At 41.5% G+C, this 25,214-nt stretch overlaps 1 protein-coding gene across 4 annotated transcripts in view; it reads left to right on the top strand.

Annotated features, from left to right (window-relative positions):
- LOC135196912 (CBY1-interacting BAR domain-containing protein 1-like) overlaps positions 1-25,214 on the top strand; it is a 206,939-nt gene that overhangs the window by 138,420 nt on the left and 43,305 nt on the right. For 2 of the 4 annotated variants that reach the window (XM_064223733.1, XM_064223731.1), the window contains 2 exons: positions 14,824-14,856; positions 20,344-20,466. In XM_064223733.1, coding sequence (XP_064079803.1) covers positions 14,824-14,856; positions 20,344-20,466 — 156 coding nt within the window. The remainder of the gene's footprint in view (positions 1-14,823; positions 14,857-20,343; positions 20,467-25,214) is intronic. The other 2 variants (XM_064223735.1, XM_064223732.1) reach the window with 1 other exon arrangement.

Below are 25,214 nucleotides of genomic sequence, written 5' to 3'. Positions count from 1 at the left end.
CATTGACTTCCTTGCAGGTTCCCCTGAGTTCCTCTTCTCTATTTCCTTACTCAGAAGGTACCCTTTCAAGTAGCCTCTGGCTTCAACTAGGGTGTACTCTGAGATCCAAATTTTTGTTTAGATATGGTCTTTTTAGTAGGAAGAGACATTTTCCTCGCCTAACCTGGGATCTTTAGCCATAACAAGGTCCCATTCAGGCTCTAGGTCTGTTCTCTCTCCCTTTGGAAAGCAACAAACATCATTGGCTCTGAAGAATAGAAAACCCTCTCTCCAGCTTTTGGGTTTTCCTGAACCCCAGGGTCAGATTAAAATCACAGTCTGAGAGGGATTATTTGCCTAGTTTTTATGTGAAACCTAAGGACTTCAGACCTGCCTCTTTCTTTACCTTTCAGGCACAATATGTTCCTTTCTTCCATTCTGCATCATCTTACTGGAAGTATTATCGTCTTCTGCATTTCACTTCCTTAAGGAGTGAAACCAAAACTCCTAGCTCCCAACTCGTCTGGAGCCAGCTAAAAGTCTGGCTCCCTGCAATAGGGCTTTATAGTCTCGAACTTCTAGCTCATCTGATGCCCAGTTCACTGGGTGACTGCTACAATCTGGCATCAGGTACTGTCTGACACCAACTATAGAGCTTCGAGCTTCTTTGGCGCCCAGCTTACCTAGCACCCTGCTCATTTGGCGCCAGTTACAGCCTGGCACCATCTCCTGCTCTTGAGCTCCTGCTAGCTCCCACGAGCGCCAACCAGTCCCAAGCTTTTAACTCGACTGGCGTACAGCACTTGTGCCACCGGCTACAGCCTGACACTGGATCATTCTCTGAGCACCAAAGTGCTCTCCAGCTCTGTGGGAGAATAGGAGGGTCTCTGTCCATTTGGAGTTTTCAGAGGACCATCCTTTACATAGAGTGATACGGCAAGATCAGTTTCATCCACTGACTAGAACGTATTACATTTATAGACTTTTACCTTTAGGTACACTCAGAATTAGTAGAGTAGTTTGCTTTTTCCTAAGTAAAGCTAAGGATGTGAAGAGTAACCACTACCCCTTTAGCTTACATACATTTTATGCCTTGTACGTTCATTCTGCCTTTGAACTACTGGGAATGTAATTGTTCTTTGTTTCTCAATAATTTTATGGAAGTTGAACATTTTGAGACCATTTCTAGTAACTGGCATGGTATAGTGGAAGGAAGCAAAGGAATTTTTCTTATCTCTTCACTTTGTAATAAGGTGTCGAGTTTTGCAGAGCCAGGGGGTACAATGCACCTAAAGCACCCACCACTCTCAGGGGATGGGTTGTGGTTTTATCTTAGTGTAGGTGACAATGTGGTATGGTTGTTTTAATTTGGTGCTGGGCCCAGGGCAAGGGTGGGCACCTATCATGCTTTACTAGCATTTGGACATGAACCATTGCTGTAAAGCTCCCACTTATATAGTAGGTGACACTTGGTTATACTGCCACACCACTACAGGTTAAGATGAGCACCTACCAGAAGCAGTATCCCAGTAACTCTCTTAACTAATAAGGAAATGACAAGCATTGTATATTTAATGGAGTAATATATGTCCATGTCTCCCACCTCCTGAGCTTTCTGCTTAGTGGGCAGAACTGGTCACCTGCACAATCGTTTGAAATGTCACATGCAAAAGTTTGAATTCTAGCTGCCATATAAGGGAAACTTATACTAATATATATAATTACTTGGAAAGTATATATAAAATATTATTATAAAAATGTCATTTTGAAGGTCATTTACACTTCTCAGCCTTTGTTAAACCCTCTTGAAGATGTAGGACTCTGTTATCAAAACCACTGAACACCTAAAATATTGAGGTGAACAATAATCCTGGATAGCAACATGCCATACTATATTAATTAAGGCCAATTATATAATGAGCACACAAACTTTTTTCAACAAATTACTTGGTAGCCATACATCAGGTATGCAAAGGTGTATTTCCTCTTTTTCTGGCGCAAGATATTTTTTAGATGAATTGCAAGGCTTGTTGGCATAGGGGATATGAAATTATTTTTCTTAGTTGCTTGCATGAAAGCATGTGAAAACTTGATAAACTTGTTACCCCATTTTCTACCTGTCTTTTTTTTTTTTCAGTATTGTAGGCTTAACAAAGGCAGTAAGGGTATCTGGTAATGGGATTCCAAGTCATTCGAGAGTTAATCTGATGGTGATTATTTATCAGTCTCAGGAAAACTTTGACATAATCATTGATGTACGACTACCTTCAGCCATTCTTCTTTCATATCATTGCACTTTGTGCCCTGGAATTTTCCAGAATTATTTCCATTATTGCACTTGCAACTGGCATCTCGGAAGAAATTTTTTCAGTTTCATTCAGTTTACCTGAAGGTAAATAGCCTAGCATTGTGCTTGGGTGGGTCACTTTGCATCACATCTTTACCATTGATTTACATATATCATGAATCACTACATTTTTTCTTTTGAGAGAGTGTTAGCCACTTCCAATTTTTATATGACCCACTATAAGTTATTTCTTATGAGAGTGAATTATACATCACCTACCTTTATTTTAATTAAATTTTGTTCTTTTTCATTTTTTACGTCATATTTGCAGTTCTAAAAAGTACAGTACAGTAGTGCCTCAGGATACGAAATTAATCCGTTCCGAAGCGACCTTCGTAACCTAATTTTTTTGTAGCTCGAACTACGTTTTACATGTAAATTGCCTAATTCGTTCCAAGCCCTACAAAACCCCACTGTAAATTTTATAATAAAGCTAAATTGACCAATAAACAATGAAATACAACAATTTGGACCATTCAATACCTAACATAACCTTTATTGCAGTATGTACCTATAAATAAAGTGTATTAGTGTACATGGTACAAGAAATACTGTAAGTACATATGTAGTAAAATGTGGAGCCTTTTCCTTTCGAGTGAGGCGATCTCCAAAAGTGGTGACAGAGGAGGAGGACAAATTGCAGAAAACATGAACACTGAACTTTACAAAACACATTAAAAAGTTGGCAGAAAACATTAACACCAAACTTTACGAAACACATTAACAAATGACGGAAAACATTAACACTTAACTTTATAAAAACTTAAAAAATTAAATTTCCTTTTTTTTTTTTTTTGCCTTTTTCTGAGTCTTACATTTTTTTTTTTTTACTTTTTTATACTTTACATTTTTTTTTAAATTTCAATTTCTTCACCACTTTCAACTTTGTTTTTTCATATCACTTGGATCTTCCTGTTTGCTTACTACTACTAAAGGCCTCTTTAAAAAATAACTATCCAAGGAAGTTTGCTTCTGCCTGCTTTTCAAAATATTCCTGAAACAACTCAGGCAAACGTCATCGAACTGCCTTTTTGGGGTGTCTCTTTTCTACAAATGATTGCACTTTATGAAAAGCAGCTAGAGCATCCTTAATTTCTGCTGTTGTCATAGGGTCCTCCTCCTCCTCGCCGCTGCTAGAGATTTCTTCTTGAACAACGTTATGTTGCATGGCCTCCAACTCCTTCAGATCATCCGTCGTAAGCTCCTCTTGGTGCTTACAAAGGTCATTGATGTTGTCCTCGTCGATGACCAGCCCCATGGACTTGCCGAGCGCAACGATCTCGTCAAGATCTGGTTGCGGAACAGTTTCAGGATCGTCAACTGTTTCTGAATCTGCATCAGCTTCACCCACATCAAATCTCTCAAAGTCTCTGGCAGATACGGCATCAAGCCAGAGTTTCCTCCACAAAGAATTCAAGGTTCGCCTCGAAACCTCCTGCCAAGCTTGATCGATGAGTCGGATGCATATCACAACATCAAAATGCTCCTTCCAAAATTCACGCAAGGTGAGGTTTGTGGTATCGGTGATGTTGAAACCTCTCTTGAAAAGATGTTTTGTATACAGCTTCTTAAAGTTCGATCTCACTTGGTGGTCCATGGGCTGGAGGAGAGGGGTGGTGTTAGGCGGAAGATAAAGAACCTTGATGAAAGAATACTCCACTAGGATATCTTCCTTGAGGCCAGGAGGGTGAGCAGGGGCATTGTCCAACACCAGCAGACATTTCAGAGGGAGGCACTTCTCTTCCAAGAATTTCTTCACTTTTTCTTGCCGAAACACAGATTTACCCACTCGGTGAACAAAAGTCTTGTTACCCAGGCTTTCGCATTAGCCCTCCACATCACTGGAAGCTTCTCCTTTAGTACTTTGTGGGCCTTGAAGGCTCGAGGAGTCTCGGAATGATACACAAGTAGGGGCTTCACCTTACAATCCCCGCTGGTGTAAGCTGGTCTTTCATAGGCTTATGCACAGGTAGCTTCTTCTCTTCCTCTGTGATGTACGTCTGATGAGGCATTTTTTTTCCAAAAAAGGCCAGTCTTGTCACAGTTGAAGACTTGCTGAGAACTGTAGCCTTCCTTGATCGTCATCTCGTTGAACGTCTTAATAAAGGCTTCGGCAGCTTTCGTGTCTGAGCTGGCCGCCTCCCCATGCCGCACCACCGAATGGATGCCAGTCCATTTATGGAATTTATCAAACCACCCCTGAGAAGCCTTGAAGTCTGGGGTTGGCGTCGATGTCCTTTCTCCTCCGTCGTCTTCGGCCTGGGCAATGAGATCACCGAAAATAGCATTGGCCGTGTGGCAAATTGCTGTCTCGGTTATCGTATCGCCAGCGATTTCTTTGTCTTTAATCCATACAAGAACCAGCCTCTCCATCTCATCAGAAAATCATGGCCAGTGTTACCTTGAGAAGGATTTTGAATGGTTTGAGGCTGACCCCAATGACCCTATGCCTGTTTTGGAATCTATTATCTCTAGGGAAGTCCATGGGCTTGAATGTGAGTGGCAAGGATGTGGAAGAGTTAGTGGATGCCCACATGGAAGAGCTAACCAGTGAGAGAAGCTACAAGACCTTCAGTAGGAACAGCAACAGATGGCAGATGAGGAATCCGAGGAGGAGGAAGAGAGAGGGGATACTGTGCCAGACATGCCATCCTAACAAAGACATTGCAATCCATGTCTCCAATATATTTAATCATAACACTTTGTATCAATTTTGGCAGATATTGAAGAGATGTCAGAAACAAATGTCTCTGGACAGTTTTGATGTGCAACAGGGATCCAGTGACTCTCAAGCTTGTCCTAGTGCCAGTAGAAAACAGAAGTGGGGAAGTAACCCCAGTCACTGCCACAAAAAAACATTGAGAAGTAACCCCAGATAGGTTCTTGATACCTGAAGTCCTTCTGGAGGGGGATTCCCCTTCCAGACAGTGACCTCTCCTCCGTCTCCCCTCCTCTCCATCTTCTAAATGCCAACAAGAGTCTTCCATTAAGGTAAGAGTGATGTATCCCTAAAGGTAAGTGATGTTAAATTTTCAATATTCATTTATATTTATTTCTCATTGTTTTCTGTATGTAAAACTGTGTTTATTCCTTATAAAATGTATTTAAAAAATATTTACAATATTCATTATGGGAATTATTATTTTGGCTTTCGTATGTTTCTGATATTGTTGGAGGTTGCGGAACGGATTATGTACAAAAACAGAGGTTCCAATGTACTATTGCTTTCTCACAAAGAATGAGACACTAAATACAAGATGTATTTAGTCCAAAGGGTCTCTCCAGAAGTATCATGTTAAATGTAATAAATTCCTTGGCCACGTCACTGAAATCAGTAAATTGTCTATTGATTTATTTAGGTATGTATTGCCAAAATTGTCGTCTGAAGATAAATGGCATATCTCATCAAGAAAGCTCAGCTCAAGGAGATAACTGCTTTCATGGTACTGAAATTATTTTTCCACTACACATGGTACCACTAAAAACTACCTCCATATACTTCACTTGATATCTTATTTACTATCACCCATATTTATGCAGATAAAATCAGGTTCAAATTTTTCAAATGGATTTTCTCATATCAGTCTTATAGTTCTTCATTTACTTTTCCATGGAGCCAATGAATCAAAGTATGTATCAAGAACTGAACTTTTGAGTTTGACAAAAGTGTCATTTCTGGGCTCAGTTCATGTCGCTTTGTGAAATAATCCTTAAGTTCATTATTTCTAGGTAAATGATACTAACATTATACCAGAGAAAAAATAAAATCAGGAGGATGTCAGAATAACTGACTCGCTCACCCTAAATAAAAGAGTGTCGGTATGTAGCTGGGGCGAGTGAGACCACTACCACGAACCTCTTGTCATTTAGAATTCTCCTACATCAAAATCCCCCTCCTGAGAGAGCTGATACACAGTCGGAGTCAGCAACTACTACTACTACGCTACCTACCACGCCGACTGCAGCGCCTCTGGTGGCCATCCTTTTTCGTTAGCGAACTTGGTAACACATGCCATTTTTCCTTTGTGTTTTTTGTGCACTTTTCCCTTGGATTTATTTTCGCCATGGAACTTGCAGCTATCGCCGCAGCTAAGTTAAGTACCCCGAAAGGTTTTACACTAGTTTTTTGTCAGCCAGGAGCTATTTTTACCGTTTTTTAGGTTCGATAATAGTCACTTGGTCTGGCGCATGGCGGCCTTGCCAGCTCGCCTCATGTTCGGTTAGATTCCTCGGTCCCCCATACCGTGGTATCTATCCAGTGTATTTTTACCTTTATATGTGGGTTCTATCACATGATACACAAGTTCACAAGTATTTTTACATCGTACTATTCGGAAATCCGTTGCCTATGCCTTAGATTAGTGTTCATGCATGCATGTCCCTTTGTCTAGGTGTCTAGGCTTTTGAGTGATTACTATTTATTATGTCTCTTCTAGTCCAGCCATCCTGGCCGTTGCCCTCCGTTTTACGTGTCGGCTAAGGCCAGCTTCCGATAAGTCAGCTTGTTTCCTTCGGGGAATTAGCCTTCTTCTCCTGGACGTTCCCTTTCTCTCTCACTCGTGATTTCCCTTTCTCTCTTTATTATTACGATGTAATTTTCATTTAGGGGTTGCATGTTTAGGGCGATCAGTTTGGCCAAGGCTAGTTTTGTTGCATTATCGCCTTTTGGTCCACTCTCGCTCACGTGGTCAGCTCGACGTAGGCTAGGTTTTGTTGCATTATTACCTCATGGTCCACCTGCGTTCGCGTCGAGCCACTGGTCGCCCTAGTCCCAGTCCCCTTCCCCTCCTCCCTCACGGAGGGTGGGGGGTCTGTCCTCGCTCGCTTACGGTCGCTATAGCAACCATCCAAGCACCACTCCCCTCCTCCCCCCTTTTAGGGGGGTCACGGGAGTTATGGACAGTAGGGAGTTCTGCTGGACCGTCCATGTTCTCTGTGAGCATCAGTCCTTCTCCGGTGTTCCTTTTATACGATTCACCCTTCCCCCCCTCTATCCTTTCTATTTTAGCTGTCTCCGCCAGCTTTTGAAGGGGAAGGGGGATCGGTCGGTCCTACATGCTTTCCCCGTTATGCATTATAGTCCTCTTTGTCTGCTGACGGAACGCCCGCTTGCTATCCGAGTGCCCCGGCGGTTGGTGGAGGGGCTTTACGACGGAGCTACACGCTCCAAAATATTTAATTTATTTAGTTTTAATTTATGGGTAATCCTCTCTCGTTCTCCGGCGTGTCGTACTCCTCCTTGAAACTTGACTATAGGTGTATGAAAGGTATCTGGTGTGTCTATTTTCCCCTCTCCGGCGTACACCGGGGATTTCAACCAGTTTACCAGGTCCTATGGACTCTCCCACACGGATTACAGGGGAGGATTATGCCCAAAAATTTTATGCTACTCTGGCATGCAGCGGAGCAGCATAAGTGATTCTGTTAGTGTATAACGTTGATACTTATGTATCTATCCACTTACAGGCTACCAACTGTCAGGAGGCCGGATGCAACGCCGTCCTCCAGGACCCCTGCGGGCATGAGGTCTGCAGGTCCCACGCTCCCTGTGCCGTCCGCCATAAGGACTTGATCGTCTGGCACCACGAAGCCTGCTCCATCTGCTACAAGCTGGTGGAACAGTTCTCGGACGGAGTAAGTATATGCCGGAGTTGGGGAATTTTCTTTCTTGGTATATACTATCACATAAATTTGTTTATATTGCTATATAGTTCTAAACTTCAAATGTTAATGATTCGTCCTCGGGGCTTCGTTGTAAGGACTACAATGACCCTCTTTTTCAGGCTGCTGCCGTCAAGGACGCCGCGTCGGCTACCTTGAAAGCCTGGGTAGGTGGCTTTGGCAAGAACGCGCAGAAGGGGCAGCCATATATCTTGGACAAGAGTATGGCTGTCCGCATCTTCCCAGGCGGGAAGTCGACTGGGTATGTGGACCCCGCTGTGGCAGCTCCGACGATCTCTACCATTCAGCAACAGGTGGAGCAGGCCCTAAGGGAAGGAGAAGGCCAGGACATCTCGGCGGACATCACGACACTGGACCTCAACGTTGAGCCAATGACGGTAGGTGGAGGTGAGTTATTGGATGAGGTAGGTTTGTTGGGCGCCCAAGGGCTTCCCTTGGACACTTCTGGATCTTCTTCACCTGTCCCTTCCTCTACTTCATTCCAGGGCTTCACGGGATCAGAGATCCCGGCTAGGACGCCTACTGCCTCAGTAGTCCCCAAGGTGAAGGGACAAAGAGAGCAGAAGACCCTGGAGAGGACATCGTCTAAGAAGACGTCGTCTTCTTCATCTTCCCATAAGTCTCCGGCTCACCATCCCAGAGCAGGGAAAGCGAAAGACTTCTTCGCATTCAAAAGGGTCCAGAGGTAAATCCTCTAAGGAGAAGGTCTGCGCTCCCGCTGAGCCAGTACCTTCTTCTTCTACCGGAGTTCCTCAGGTGACCCCTGTCGGGGCAGTCCTGCTGGTCCTTTCGATCCTGTTGCTTTCACGGCAGGGGTCATGCAACAGGTGGGAGATATGGTCGGATCTCTGATGAACACCAGGTTCGATCAGATGTTCGCCCAGATCTCCACCTCGTTGACTCAGTCCGGCCAGTCGATTCAGAATATTTCTGATCGTCTGACGGACCAGGAGAATCGTCTGGCAGGGCTGAGCCAAGCTCCGCCAGGCGTTCTACCAGTAGCAGGCGCCGGAGTTGCCTCGTTGCCTGACTACAATACCCTTCCCGCCTTCTCTATGAGCAATCCTTGGAGGGTAGCAGCTTTTGCTCCCTTCAAGGATGGGATGATCTCTATCCCGGACTATGGAACTCGTCGTATCGAGGACTTCGAGTTCTATCCCGCCGGTCTACAACCGCCTTTCATGGGATATGCTAGACTGACGGAGGCAGCTCTAAATAGGGAAGACAAGATCCCTAAAGAGACTGTTTTATACAGCCGAGAGCAAGCTCAAAGGGAATGGGTACGATGCCTGGAAGATTGGGATTGTACCAATACCAAGCTCCAGGCATTTAAGAGCCCCTTTACAATCTTTGCTACAGAGGAGGAGGCACCACTCCCTTCACAACAAAGATAGCTGAGGTCACCATCCAAGCTGCCATGAAGGATGAGCCTCTCCCTCAGCTTAGGGAATCAGACCCAACGTCCCCACTCTTTCCAGCCTTTGGGGAGCTTTGGGAAGACTTGCCAGCCACATTCACGGTAGGAAAGCTCAAGCCGGACTGTGCCATTGATCAGTTCGGCGAGAGACTTCTTAGGTTGCCCAATAACCTTATCCAAGCCGAATTTGAGGCAAGGACTAGGTTAGGCAGGACGTTGAATGCCTTGGTAATGACGGAGGTTGCCGCCTTGACGTACGGCTCGGAACCTCTGTTCAAACTGCTGGCAAAGGCACAAACTCAGACAGTACAGTCGGACCTGTATGAGTTTGTGGTAGCAAGGCGGAACTGCAGGAAACATGTCCTGCAGGAAGCTACTATTAGGCATGAGCCGAACAAGCTGCTTTCTTCCACTATCTGGGGAGCTGACCTCTTCCCAGAATCAGCTGTCAACGAAGTGCAGCATGAAGCGACCAGGCTTAACCAAAGCCTTAGGGCGCGCTGGGATCTTTCCAGTAAGAGGAAACCTGAGAATCCTCCTGCTGGTGCTAAGAAGCTTAAAAAGACCAGGAAGTTCCCGCCCTTCCAGAAGCAGCAGCAACAGCATTTTGTTCAAGCAGTTCTGGTCTCACAGCCTGTGCAACTGGCAACTGCAAAGGGTCAAAACCAGCCCATCCTCCTGTTGACTTCCCAAAGCCAGCCCTCGACCTCCTACGCTGTTTCCCCGGCTTTCAACCCGGTGTTTGAAAGCCAGGCCTTTCAAGCCATTAACAGGTTTGCAAGGGGAAGCAGAGCTAGGGGTGCCTTTCGTCAGAGGGGTGGCGGAAGGGCAACCAACAGGGGGAAACACTTCCGTGGAGGGCGCGGAGCACGCCCTGCACAACAACAGTGAGAACCCTCAGGTAGGAGGGAGGCTGTTCCTCTTCCGTCACAGGTGGGGGTTCAGCAATTGGGCACAGAGCATTGTGTCCAAAGGGCTGGGATGGAGTTGGATCAAAGGTCCCCCTCCATCCAAATCATTCCTTCAATTACCAACAAAGGAATTGACAGATTATGCTGAAGAGCTCCTTCAGAAAGGGGTAGTGTCAAGAGCCAAGCATTTAAAGTTTCAAGGACGCTTATTCAGCGTGCCAAAGAAAGGCTCATTAAAAAGAAGAATAATCTTAGACTTGTCCCGTCTAAATTTATTCTTTCGTTGCGACAAGTTCAAAATGCTGACTAACTCGCAGGTGCGGACCTTACTTCCCAGTGGGGCCATCACCACCTCTAACAATCTTACAGACGCATACTATCATATCCCAGTCGCGAGACACTTCTGCCCATACCTAGGCTTCAGGTTGGGAGACCAGGCATTCTCTTTCAAAGAGATGCCCTTCGGGCTGAATGTAGCCCCCAGGGTATTCACGAAAATAGCGGAAGTAGTAGTACAACAACTACGATCACAAGGGATAATGGTAGTAGCGTACCTTGACGATTGGCTGATTTGGGCAACAACCGTCGAGGAATGCCTCAGAGCCACAGGCAAAGTAATCCAGTTTCTGGAACATCTGGGGTTCCAAATAAACAGGACAAAGTCCAGACTCACTCCGGAGTCTCGTTTTCAATGGCTCGGCATTCAATGGGACTTGACCTCCCACAATCTGTCAATTCCAGTGGTCAAAAGGAAAGAAATAGCCAAGTCAGTAAGGCAATTCCTCAAGTGCAAACGAGCGTCAAGGAGAAACCAGGAAAGGATCCTAGGTTCACTCCAGTTTGCATCAGTAACAGATGTCCTGTTAAAAGCAAAACTGAAAGACATAAATTGAATTTGGCGCTCAAGAGCAAATGTCAAATCTCGAGACAAGTTGTCAGTAATCCCGCAGATTCTTCGCAATCGTCTCCGCCCATGGGCGAAGACAAAGAACCTGTCCAAGTCAGTTCCTCTTCAGTTTCCCCCTCCGGCGTTGGTTATCCACACAGACGCCTCTCTAAGCGGGTGGGGAGGATATTCCCTGTTCAAGAAGGTTCAAGGAACGTGGTCATCTCAGTTCCGCCAGCTTCACATAAACGTATTGGAAGCCATGGCAGTATTTCTCACTCTGAAGAGGCTTCTACCAGCAAAGAACTCTCATATAAAGCTGGTCTTGGACAGCGCAGTAGTAGTACACTGCATCAAGAGGGGAGGATCCAAATCAAAACATGTGAACCATGTCATGATAGCCATTTTCTCTCTAGCAACCAAGTACAAATGGCATCTATCCTCCACCCATTTAGCAGGAGTAAGGAACGTGAAGCGGACACTCTGTCTCGATCAGTTCCTCTAGAATCAGAGTGGTCCCTGGACGACAAGTCATTCCAGTGGATACGCCGGAGTATTCCGGGTCTCCAAGTAGATCTATTCGCATCTCAAGCGAACCACAAGCTCCCTTGCTATGTGGCCCCCAACCTGGACCCTCTGGCCTATGCCATAGACACCATGTCCATAGATTGGAATCAGTGGAAGAAGATATACATCTTTCCTCCAGTGAATCTTCTATTGAAAGTCCTGAACAAACTCAGGACATTCAAGGGACAAGTAGCTCTATTAGCCCCGAACTGGCCCAAGAGCAACTGGTATCCTCTGCTTCTGGAATTGGGTCTCCGACCTCGACAGATCCCCAATCCCAAACTATCTCAGTCAGTACAAATGAGGACTGTGTTCGGTTCCTCAGGAATTCTCAAAACCCTAACTTTATGGACTTCATGAAGTTTGCGGCTAAGAGAGATGCTAATATTGATCCTCAGAATATTCTTTTCTTAGAATCAGATAAGAGAGCATCAACTTTGAGACAGTATGATGCTGCTGTTAAGAAGTTAGCAACTTTCCTGAAGGAAACAAACACCAGAACCATGACAGTCAACCTAGCTATATCCTTTTTCAGATCTTTATTCGAAAAAGGATTAGCAGCTAGTACTATTACAACTAATAAGTCAGCTTTAAAGAAAATCTTTCAGTTTGGTTTTAAAATAGACTTAACAGACTCCTACTTTACGTCTATTCCCAAAGCCTGTGCTAGCCTTAGACCTTCTGAAAGGCCTAGTTCAGTTTCATGGTTCTTGAATGACGTTCTCAAGCTGGCTTCAGACACTGACAATGTTTCTTGTACATATATAATGCTACTGAGGAAAACTCTATTCTTACTAAGTTTGGCCTCAGGAGCCAGAATATCAGAACTGTCAGCCCTTTCCAGAGATGCTGGACATGTAGATTTCCTCCCCTCAGGAGAAGTCTTACTATCTCCAGATCGTAGTTTTCTGGCAAAGAATGAGGATCCTTTAATGAGGTGGGCCCCTTGGAAGGTCATCCCTCTTCCACAAGACCCTTCTCTCTGTCCGGTGACGACCTTATGAGCCTTTCTGTCTAGGACATCCTCTACATCCTCAGGCCCCCCTTTTCATGAGGGAAAAAGGTGGTACTATTTCAATAAAGGGAATTAGGCAACAAATCTTTTACTTTATTAAACAAGCAAATCCTGAACCATTCCCCAAAGCCCATGACATCAGGGCAGTAGCCACCTCCATTAATTATTTCCAGCATATGAACTTTGATGACTTAAAGAAGTATACAGGCTGGAAATCGCCAACAGTTTTTAAGCGTCATTATTTAAAGTCCTTGGAATCTTGAAAATTTCCGGCAGTGGCAGCAGGAAACATAGTTTCCCCTGACACTGCTCAGTAGTCGTAGTTGAAGATCCAGATCTCCTTTCTACCTGCCTCAACTAATAATGCACCTAACCTACCGTTATGCTCTTTGGGTCCTTCAGCCTTAGCTGCTTAGGAGAATACTTATAGTGGTGTGTCCCATATTTTTTTGCTTGGGGCACCCACAACTATATTGTATATATTAATTGTAATTATCGGTGTTGCTCCCCTTATTTTTATGCTAGGGAAGCACACCAATATATATTTGAGATGCTTAGTATAATTTTCATTTACATATATAACTTTCAGTGAGTGTTCTTCCCTGATGTACTGATTTTGAACCTCACTTGTATTAGATAAGTTATCATAAGTTAGTTTAAGTATAATTTTAAGGTTAACTGTATATAATTTATTTCATTAGTTTAAGTTAACTTTATTTTATGATAACTTGTAAGCTCTCAATCAGATTATATTTACTCCTTTTTACTTCCTTTGTTTTATTGAGACCTTTTTCCTTTTGTTTTTCCCAATCTTGTGCTAATTCTCTGGTACTATTTCACGAAGCGACACGAACTGAGCCCAGAAAAGGGATTTTGACGGAGGAAAAATCTATTTCTGGGCAAGGGTTCGTGTCGCCCAGTGAAATCCCCCCCCCCCCTGTTCCCCGACCTACAGCCCAAGATTGGCATCTAACGACAAGGATGGCCATCAGAGGCGCTGCAGTCGGCGTGGTAGGTAGCGTAGTAGTAGTAGTTGCTGACTCCGACTGTGTATCAGCTCTCTCAGGAGGGGGATTTTGATGTAGGAGAATTCTAAATGACAAGAGGTTCGTAGTAGTGGTCTCACTCGCCCCAGCTACATACCGACACTTTTATTTAGGGTGAGCGAGTCAGTTATTCTGACATCCTCCTGATTTTATTTTTTCTCTGGTATAATGTTAGTATCATTTACCTAGAAATAATGAACTTAAGGATTATTTCACTGGGCGACACGAATCCTTTAGTGTCAACCGAAAAGTGTAATGTCCTCATACCAGCTCATAGAAAAATTAAGCATTCCTTGTGCTTACACTTAAGCTGTTAGAATTGAGCTAAATTTAAGTTTTCATAGCTGAAGCTCTAAGAGGCTACCTCAGATACTCATCACCATGATTCCTGGCAGATTGAAAAATCAAGACTCCTGATGGATAGCTAACTCTACCTGCAGACAGTTTCTATCTTATCTCACTTTAAATACTTCAAATAGAACTATGACAGGTATTTAGGTTTTAACTTTGTAAAGGGAAATATAAAATTTTAAAAAAAGAGGTGGAAGAGTATTGAAGTTGTTTTGAGAAATGTGAATACTCTGCCTAAATTTTTTCAGTGTCTTACATATAAAGTAACATGAGATTTTCCAGGATATTTCATGAAAATGCTGTTAAGAAACTTAAGCTGAATTTTCCACTGGTAATCAAAAGGAACAGTGTTTACTATACTAGTTATTTCTAGGCATTTTCTGTGTTTGAGCTTTACATCCTCGCTATATTTCAATTTACTTTTCTTAACATGCATTTGTGATAGTTAAATTCTTTAATCTTTCATATAATGAAAGTAAAGAAACTATAGTAAAGTAGGTCTATTTAACAAATTGTTTTAACCTTTTGTCACCATTGTAGCTTAGTTGTATTTAATAAAGTAGCTTAATTCAATAATATACCTGTAAGTTTACTTGTACTAATATTATATTTTTCAATGCAGGCATTCCGCAATGCAAGAGATGTCTTTGATGCGGTAATACACAAGAGCATTAACTTAAATTATTTTGTCTGTGCTTCACTACCTTGCATTTTGTGTGTGTGTGTGTGTAAACAGAATTGTTTGAACTATAAAAAATACCGTTACCATACTAGAGTTTAACACTGGTATTTTGAGGGGCAGACTATCCAAGAGTTATATTAAAAACACATGATTTCAGGTTGGTAAAAACCTTTATCCCCCAGTTCTTTATTAGCCACCATTTTCAGTTAAGCTCCAGCCTTCTCAAGTGATATAATTGTCCTACCTGGCAGTTAAACACAAAATGAGTTAAAAAAAAAAAAAAAAAGGGGCAAAACCGAGTCAGAAAATTCTGATCTGAAACCAGGTCTACAGAAAGTTATCCAGTTTGCTGCTGGAGAACCAGTGGTAACCAGAGGCACTGGCCCATCTACTACTGGTAACACTTCCTTCTTCTTGTTATGAAGTGTCTGAGATTTGTGCAGATAAGACATTACAGTAGACTGTAATGTTAATGGGTTTAAAAGAAGGTATACTAGTCAGTAATATTATTGGATTTGCACGGAAACAATGAGCACTGTATACTTCAGTAACTGCGAAAGAGAAGACAATTCCAAGCAAAGGACCATAGTGCCCTTCTGCAGTAGCAGTAGTCTTTATAAATACTATAAGTAATAACACTGAAAGCAAGACTTCCAAAGGTTTTAGAAGTAACATGGAGCAGCAGTACAGTAAATTGCCCCTTTCCCAGTATAAATAATGCCTTGGCTTCATCTCGCTCATCTAATATTGCAACATAACCATTCAAAATCTATTCCCTGTTTTTAGACTGACCAGTAATAATTACATACTGTAATTGAAACTTCTGAATTTTGGCAATATACTGACACCTTAGAGTAATGGATTTATTGAATTTTGGTACTCATTGGATTTGTCAGTCTAGTATTAATTCATATTTAATGGAATAATCCATTAAGTGTGCCACACTTAGCAGATGCTAGAGTGAATGGGACTGACACTTTTCTGTCCAAAAATGTTTGTTGTAAGATGGTATCATCCTGTGACAATCAACATTTCGCTCCATACAGTTTGAACAAATTCTGTGGGGAAAAGTGTTCAGATTGCTTCCATGGGCAATAAATGAATCATGGCAACTCTTACAGCAATTGTAATAGCTAATTGGTGCTGGCGAGAAAGAACAGTTTGCCTCGAGATGTCGAAGGGGAGTGTTGTTCACCATTCCTATCATATGATGTCATAAATATTTTATAATAAATGTAGTCAGAATTTTTTAATGATTTTAGTTCTTATCTACTATTATGATATTTGTGAGCTGTAAATATAATTTTACAAAATAAAATGAAAAAATTATTAGAAAAAACTTTATAACTTGGTAAAATTGCCATATTTTTTATCAGCCTTGGTAAAGAGGTTGGATAGATTTACTTTCAATTTCATATGGAAGGTACAGAAATTTTTGTTGATATTTTCTTTTTGTACCATGGCATATGCATATCTTCTTTTTCCATTGATGTTTTTTTTTTTTTAAATTGGCCATCCTTAAATTTAGCCCGTTGTAGTGGTGTGCTTAATATATAATTTATGCCGGACTGTGAGGATTAAAGCATTTATGATTATTATTATTATTCAGATGAACTCTATTCATATGGAAGGAGCCCACAGGGACCATTAATTTGAAATTCAAGCTTCCAAAGACTATGGTGTTCATTAGGAAGTTAGAGAAGGTAAAGGGAAATACATTAAGAGGAGATCACAACTTATTTGAAATAAAAATAAATTAATAAACAGATAAAAATGTATTAAAATTCTAGGAGAATAGCATAAGGGTAGTAATGCCTTGCATCTTTGCTTGAACTTCTGAAGTTCCAATTGCACATCATCATCTGGGAGACTGTTCCACAGTCCAACGGTGTGAGAAAGAAAGGACCTCTGGAACAAAGAAGTTTGACACCGAGGCATATTTACTACATATTGGTGCTGCTGTTCAGTTAGTCCACTTACTCTCAGCAGGAAAAGGGGATCAGGGATTATTTATGAATGGGAAAGATCTCTATTAAAATACAGCTTTTGAAAATGTGTTAAACAAGAGACCATCGACGATGGTCTAAGTCATATCTGCTAATATTAGGAAACAGAAACCTACCACCCTGAACCACTCGCTCCAAAAGAGATAAATCTCTGGCAGAAGCAGACATACCCACCAAAGAACAGTATTCTAGTAAAGTAAGCACAAATGACCTGAAAAAGGTTGCATTGATTTTATTACCGTTATAAATATATGAGACTTTAGAAACAATACCTAACTTGTGTGCAGCACTTGCTAAAACTTTCATTTGATGTTTCTCAAAAGTAAGAGTGAGTCCAAAGTTACACCTGGTATACTTAAAACTTCAGACTCATTCAGCAAAGTCCCATCCACCTAAAGGGGAGGATGGGGTGGGAAATCTGTACAAGATTATTTTATGTTTTACTGGAGTTCAACCTCATAACCCATCAACTAAAACCATTTACTGATCGGGTCCATGCCCCGATTAAGGCTCAGGGCAGCTCAATTTCTCATAAGTGGAGACTACTATGCCCACAATAATTGCATCATTGGCATACTTAACAATCTTGTTCTACAGGCCAACAACCACATTACTTGTATACACCAAAAACAACAGTGGAGCCAGAACACTACTGTGCAGAACTCCGGACACAATATGTCTTGGTTCACTCAAGATCCCATCAACAGGAACTCGCTGCTGCCTCCTAAGCCTGCCTGTAAGGTAATCTTGAAGTAATCCTATCACACAACCACTCACTCCAAGATTCTGAAGTTTATAAGTGCCTTATGATTTGCTAAATTAAAAGCAGCGTTTAAATCTATTTGAATTACTTTGCACTGAAAATCTTTATCAAGATTCTCTTGCAAAGGGCATGTCGAGTCTAAAAGAGCATCACAGGTACCTAACTGATTTCTATATACATGACTATCAGCTAACAAGCCTTTAGATTTCACATACTTATAACTTTGTAGAGCACAGGGAGAATAGAAATTAGCATATAGTTATAGCTGTCTGCGGATATACCACTCTTTGGACTAAACACTGTAACTAAGCTTTCGCTCATCCACAAAGATACGGTGTCAACATAAAAATACATAGAATCTATTAATCTTGGAAGACAAATCACTGAAAAAGGGAAGAAATCATCTGGATCTTCTCCACCCACGGCTACAAGATTATCCAGAATTTTCTGAACATCCCTAGAGTGAAATGCAAATTTTTTAAGAATAGGTTCAGGATGACAAGTATCAGGGAGAGGGACATCCACAGCTGATTGCTTAGCTTCAAAAGCTCAATGAAGCAGTTCAGCCTCTTCCCTAGGGCCAGTAACCAATCTACCATCGTCTGTTGGTAATGTTGGAATGGAAGGCGAGCCTGACCCAAAGATAAGTTGATGCCACTCTGGTCCACCACAGATGAGGCTGAGCATTTCCTTTAAGTTTCTTCTTTAGGACATTATTGTAATTTCTCTCGGCTGTATGGTAAGTTTTATTCACAGCATGTCAAAACTCTACAAAAATAGTGTAATTTTCATATGAACAATTTCATCTGTGTGTGTTGAATTTGGTCTGTTTGTCATGGTAAGCTCATCCACATGTTCATATCATTAAACCATGGCAGGTCATTTGTTCTGAATTTGATGACCTTTCTAGAGACATACCTTATTAAAATAGCCATCAACATTTCATTAACATCTTAGGATCAACATCTAATACAGCATCTGAAATATTAAGTGCCTGACAGGCTACATAACGCATATAGTACTGTCTGTAATATGAAGTGCCAGTAAATTTGCATTTGCAGGTGGTTGGTTACATTACCAATTCAGCATGTTGCATTTTACCTGATTGCATCAATTTAAGGGTTCATTCCTTCTTTTTCCTTTACATTCAAGTGAATGTTTGATCTTGTGCAAACTTTATTTCATACAAAAATTTTTTTATTGACATCTATAGGTTACAAACTACATATATCCCTTTATCAAGGTCCTTCAACTCTCTCCTCACATGCAATTGCCTAGGTTTGCTTGAAAATGAAAATAATTAGAAGGAGCAGCCTCGTCTTTATGGCTTGCATTTATTCAACCTTTAAGGGACAGGCTAAATACATATATATCAAGCACACCCTCAGACAGGTAAACTTTAAGGTCAGCCAATTTAAGAAACAACACATCAGTGGAAAGAAGAAAATATGCAAATGCACTGGTTGTAAGAAGAAAATAACTAAAACATTTTCTGTACCTTCCATGGGGAAAGAACTAAAATCGGTATATTCTAAGTACGTATATTTATTGTACAATATTTACAAGATTTACCGAGATGGGAAAATGCCGTAACCTTTTGTGAGGTTATATGTTTTTTCTAATTATTTCTTTGCAAAATTGTAATTATAAGAACTAACACCAACAGCGCAATCCTTGGGTATATTTATGGGCAAATAAATAAAAAGACATCATGGGATAGAGAGGGGCAATACGTTCCCGCATGAAGTCTCAAAGGTAAACTGGTCGCCCTCTGTCAAAGCTACTACAGTTGCCATTAGTCACTTATGGATCATTGAAGCGATATGGACATCTTTCCCACTGACTCATCCAAATAGTATGGCATGTAATATTAATACTCAAATGAGTTATCCCATCCATCATTCAAAACCTGATATGGATAGTACTCATTTGATGATGCCCATCCATTAAGGGTTAAGTGAATATATTCACTAACATGAAATTCTGTATTTTTTTTTTATAAATTAGATTGTCTGTCCTATGAAATACCAGTTTATTGTATACATGATAGTGATGTGATTTTACAGTGATATGCATTCATATTTATTATTTTGATATTTTATTTGCTTGTAGTGTGGTAGCCATTCTTTTTCTGGGTCTTGAATTATATAGGCACTGCACTTCACACTTATCAAGTTTTCCAACTTTGAGTGATAATTGCTTGTTAATTTTTTATTTATTCCTTTTGACTGGTGCACTGAACTTAATGTTGCTTTTTAGCCACTTTTATATTTTTTAATTTTTTATTTTATTTTGATTTTGGGTGTCTGTAATGTACCTGGGTTTGATGTTAATCTCGTAATTCAGTAAAACAAAAATACATATAGTATACAGTAATATATCTTTTTAAGAAGGCATTTCATATGTATATATTGCAGTAATTTAAATAAGTCACAAAAATATATTGCATGGAGTATGTTAATGGACCATTTAGTACATCATTTTACAAAAGCTATTGATTTGAAATCTCAACTCAAAACATCTCAACTCAAAAAATCTCTACTCAAAAAGATTAATGCATCAAGATACAAAGTTGAACAATGATTTGTAGTTTTTTATAGAAAGCACATAGTACTTGTAAGTTAAATATTGTATCTGTTGCATGCACAGTAAAGAAATAATTGCTCTAAATACTCAACATTACCATTGCAGGAATTTCGTAATGCACTGAAGGGAGATCCTAGTGGTCGAGCAGAGGTTTTAGGAGTAGGAAAAGGACCTTCACTCTCCCCAGTAATTAAAAGTTCAAGAGAACGAAAAAAAACCAGGAAAAAGGTAGGTGCCAATTCTCAGAATTTTCTTACTTTATTCCTCTTCATCATTTTGTTAGGCCACCAGAAGCATTTCTGAGGATAAGATAAAGATTTGTACTCCTGTCTTAATAATATGATAAAGTTGTAAGGGAGCAAACCTGTTAAATTTTTAATATTAAATCTGTTTTGCATAAAAACCCACCAGTTATATAGAACCCTCATTGATGATGCATATGTCTCTAAACATATATATGTAGTTTGAAATCTTGAAGATAGAGGTACATAATAGTTATTTACTTATTGCTTATGACATTATTAGGAAGTACTGAATATGTATGTATTAGCTCATAGATTCTCTCCCATGTGAATTTTTTATTAGAGTTCATCATCCAGGTGCCATTTTCCTGATCTTATATTTACAGGATTTATTGAAACATAAATCAAGTGGATACAGGACACTAGTTAATTCACCTCAAACAAAAAAGAGCGGATGGACATGAACAACCATACCACTTGGAAACATCCTTCTGCAATGTTTTTCTCGTGAAAATCAGCATTGGCTTGAGTTTATTACCATCTGTCATACTTATAAGCACAGGTGTGAAGCAGTTTTTCATGCCCAGTAGTTTTGTTAAGAATGGACTTTACACCAGTTTTATCAACTATTTGATTCATGGCTATATCAAATGTCAAAGGCGTTTCACCCATGTTTCCAATATGTACAGCTTAAGTCCTATTAATTTGTCTTACAATCTACAGTCAAACCTTGGATTTCATATGCCCTGGTTTTTGTATAATTTGGTTTTCGTTTATTTTTTCCAATGAAATTTTGACTTGGGGTTTCATATGCCCAAAAACACTCCTTCCAGGGCCCACCTCATGAATAGGCCTTATACTGAGTGCCCAAACAAAGCATCCCAAGTTCTCTTATGACCCATTCTGCCTTTGTTTCTTGGTGAGTGGGCATCAACTTACGCATTAATATTATGCATCACCCCACATGATCACTGTATTTTGTGCTTTTTATTAGAGTGCAACTGCTAAATAAGCCATCATGGGGCCACAGAAAGTTCCAAGTGCCAGCCCAACCCTGTAAAAAAAAGTGAGAAACACTATAGAATTTAAGAAAGTATGAAAGTGGCATATGGGTGGCTGATCTTGCTAGGATGTAAAGCAAGTGCGTTTCTTCGAAGAAACAAAGAAATCAAGGTAGCTCATGTCTTTAACAAGACGGAAATCTCAATTGGTTTAAGATGTTGAGAAGCTGTTGTTGGTGTGGATCAACGAAAAACAGTTAGTGGGAGATAATGTGTCCGAGGCAATAATTTATGAAAAAGCAAGGGTGTTGCAAGGTGATCTCAGTAAGAAAATACCTACAAGTGCTGCTGTTAGTGATTTTAAGACCAGGAAAGCCTGATTTGAAAAATTCAAACAGTAAACAGGCACACAGTCATAAGGCATGGGGAGATTGTGAGTTCCAGCAATTTGTGGATGAATTCAAAGAATACTTAAAGGCTGAAGGATTCCTCCCCCAAGAAGTCATCAATTGTGACTAAACAGGTCTCTCTTGAAAAAAGTGTGTCAAAGAGGAGCATAAACAGGTTTCTTTTGGAAAAAATGCCAAAGAGGACTTAGATCATGCAGGAGGAAAGTGCATTGCCAGGACACAAGCCTATGAAAGATAGGCGAACTCTCTTGTTCTGTGGGAATGCCAGTAGGGATGCCAGTAGGGATTTCAAAGTAAAGCCCCTACTGGTGTATCACTCTGAAACTCAATGTTCAAGAAAAACAATGTCACGAAAAATAAATTGCCTGTCATGTGGAAGGTTAACAAAAAGGCATGGGTCATGAGGCAAATTTTCATTGAGTGAGCCAATGAAGTGTTTGGCCCTGTGGTGAAGAAATACCTGCAGGCAAATCAATTGCCACTCAGGTGCCTCCTGGTAGTGGTCAGTGCTCCTGCACATCCTCGTGGAAGACCAGTTGTTGGATGAATTGAAATTCACCACAGTAAAGTTCTTGGCCCCTAATACCACACCTCACATCCAGACTATGGACCAACAAATCATTTCAAACTTCAAGAAACTGTACACCAAAGCACTGTTTCAAAGATGCTTTGAAGTGACCTCGGACACTGAATGGACCCAAAGAGAGTTATGGAAGGATCACTTTAATATCTTCAGTTGCATAAGCCTTATAGATAAGGCCTGACAGGGAGTGACTTCCAGAACAGTGAACTCTACTTGGAGAAAATTTTGGCCAGAATGTTAACTCGAGAAGGATTTTGAAGGATTTGAGGCCGACCCTGGCAACCCTACATGTATTGTGGAATAGGACATTTTTATAATGAAATAAAGTTTTAACTATACTTACCCAGTAATTATACAGCTGCGAGTGACTCTCTTAGCCATATAATTACTGGGTAAGTTCCATAATTAAAACAAGCAGTCCCCGGGTTACGACAGGGGTACAGTTCTTCAGACGCGTTGTAAGCCAAAAATCGTCGTAAGCTGGAACAACATCAAAATTCCTAACAAAACCTTACTTTTAATGCTTTGGGTACATTAAAAACTAAGTAAACTGCATTCTTATTGCATTTTTTCTTCAAAAAACCTTCAAAAATTTATTATTATGCATTTTTGGAGTCGTATTACTTCTCCCAGATCAGCGTTGTAGGCGTTGCAACCCTGGAACATGCATTGTAAACCTGGAAATAATGTCTGATAAATATAATTAAAAGCGGTGTAACCTTGGAACGTCGTAAGCCGGGGACTGCCTGTGTTTCTTGGGAAGTCCATGGGCTTGGATGTGAGTGGCAAGGATGTGTAAGAGTTAGTGGAGATGCCCACGGGGAAGAGCTAACTACTGAAGAGCTGCAAGACCTTCAGCAGGAATAGCAACAGACAGCAGATGAGGAGGAGGAGGAGGAGGAAGAGAGAGGGAATGTGCCTACTTCAGTGATTAAGGGCATGTTTGCTAAGTGGAGTGACGTAAAAAAAATTTGTGGAGAATTATCATCCCAACAAAGATGTTGTAATCAGTGCCTCCAACATGTTTAATGACAATGTCTTGTTTCACTTTAGGCAAATTTTAGAGAGATGCCAGAAACAAATGTCTCAGGACAGTTTTGTTGTGCAATAGGGTTCCAGTGACTCAAAAGCTGGTCCTAGTGCCAGTAAAAAACAAATAGGGGAAGTGACTCCCAATAGTCCTAGTAAAAAACGAAGTGAAGCAACCCCAGATAGGTCCTTAATACCTGAAGTCCTTCTGGAGGGGATTCCCATTCCAAACAATATCTTCTCCTCCCTCTCCCCTCCTCTCCATCTTCCATATGCAAACAATAGTTTGTTCATTTCATTAGTCATTTATATTTATCACTGTTTTCGTATGTAAAACTGTTGTTCATACTCGAACAAACCTTCGGTCTTAACTACGTATAGGATAATTTTCTAGCGCCTAGTTGGATCTGGTTAAAAATCGGAGATGAAAAAGCAAGGAATCTTGTGAGATCTGGCAATGTGTGTGTATATCAGGTGAAAACTGGTCAAAGACCGCGCACCCATGCTAATGCATTTAGTCTTTCTTAACCGCCTGGGTGAGTCACATTTGCCCTCTCTCAGCCTTTTACCCAGTTGTTTGCCCATTTTTGCTATTTTGATTGTCTGTGTGTGTTTGCTTGTGTTATGGCTTTCTCTGCTTCTTCTCAGCCTCAAGGTTTCTTGTGTTCTCGTTTCCTGGCTTCTGCAGCTGCAGACCCACACTCCACATGCAGTAGGTGTCGTGTTAATGTTTGTACCATAACGAATCCCTGCCCGGAATGACATGTGTGGCCTAGAGCACAGTAAAAGTTATTTTATAGTAAGAGGGAGCATCGTAGAGTTTCGACCCTTCCTTCGTGGGAAGGGTTTTCATTGCCTCTCCCCGATGCTTCGTCTGCTTCTGCAGTCACACCACATGCCACAAGTTGCTTCCTCCACTCACGAGGCCTAGGAAGTACATTATGCTACGAACTCTGTCTGCTTGTTGCCTAGTCATCTTAACCCAGATGTTATACGTCTCAAGCCAGGGTTGACTTTGGAGCAGGTGAGGTCGGTGGCACCGTCCTTGTCTCTGCAGGATGCCTCGGCTTTGGAGTCTACGGCAGCCTCCGTGTTCCAGACAGTGTCATGGTTGGACTTGTGGTCGATGGTCATTGCCAAGACTGCGTCTGACAGGTCCCAAAAGGGTTGGTGAGTGCTTCTTCTCTTGCCAGTTTGTTACAGTCTGGGGGCAAGGTATTCTCGTATCTCGCACATCTTAGTGTCAATTTCTGGGCTAATCTTCTGAACAGAAGGGACGTGGCATTGTCCAGGATGGCAAGATCAGTTGACCCCTAGTCCTTGTTGGCGCTCAGGAATGGGGATCTTTTAGTATCTCAGTTCCTGTTTCCTTGGACTGAGCTGGAGGAGACGAAAGACAGGTTGGTGCACCAGGCTGTGTCCAAGTCAGTCTCTCATTCAGCAGCAAGTACAGAGATCATCACTTGGTAACCCATCTAGGAGTTCAGTTTCGGTGGGGCCCCTCCCGTTCGTCATTGCATAAGTCAGAGGACCAATGTCCCTTTCGGTCCCACTCTTACAGGCAAGAGGGGCTCCAGGGGTAGAAATAAGGGGGTCGTCGATAGGTTGGGTGCCTCTCCCTCTCCTTTGCCATGTGTGGGGGTTGCCGGGCAGGCCAGTGGGCCAAGTGGCAGAGTTATGGGGCATAGAAGTGGGTAGTAGATGACCTTCA

This window comes from Macrobrachium nipponense, chromosome 18, assembly GCF_015104395.2.
Source record: "Macrobrachium nipponense isolate FS-2020 chromosome 18, ASM1510439v2, whole genome shotgun sequence".
Classification (NCBI taxonomy): Eukaryota; Metazoa; Arthropoda; class Malacostraca; order Decapoda; family Palaemonidae; genus Macrobrachium; species Macrobrachium nipponense.
This window is presented reverse-complemented; position numbering and strand designations above follow the sequence as displayed.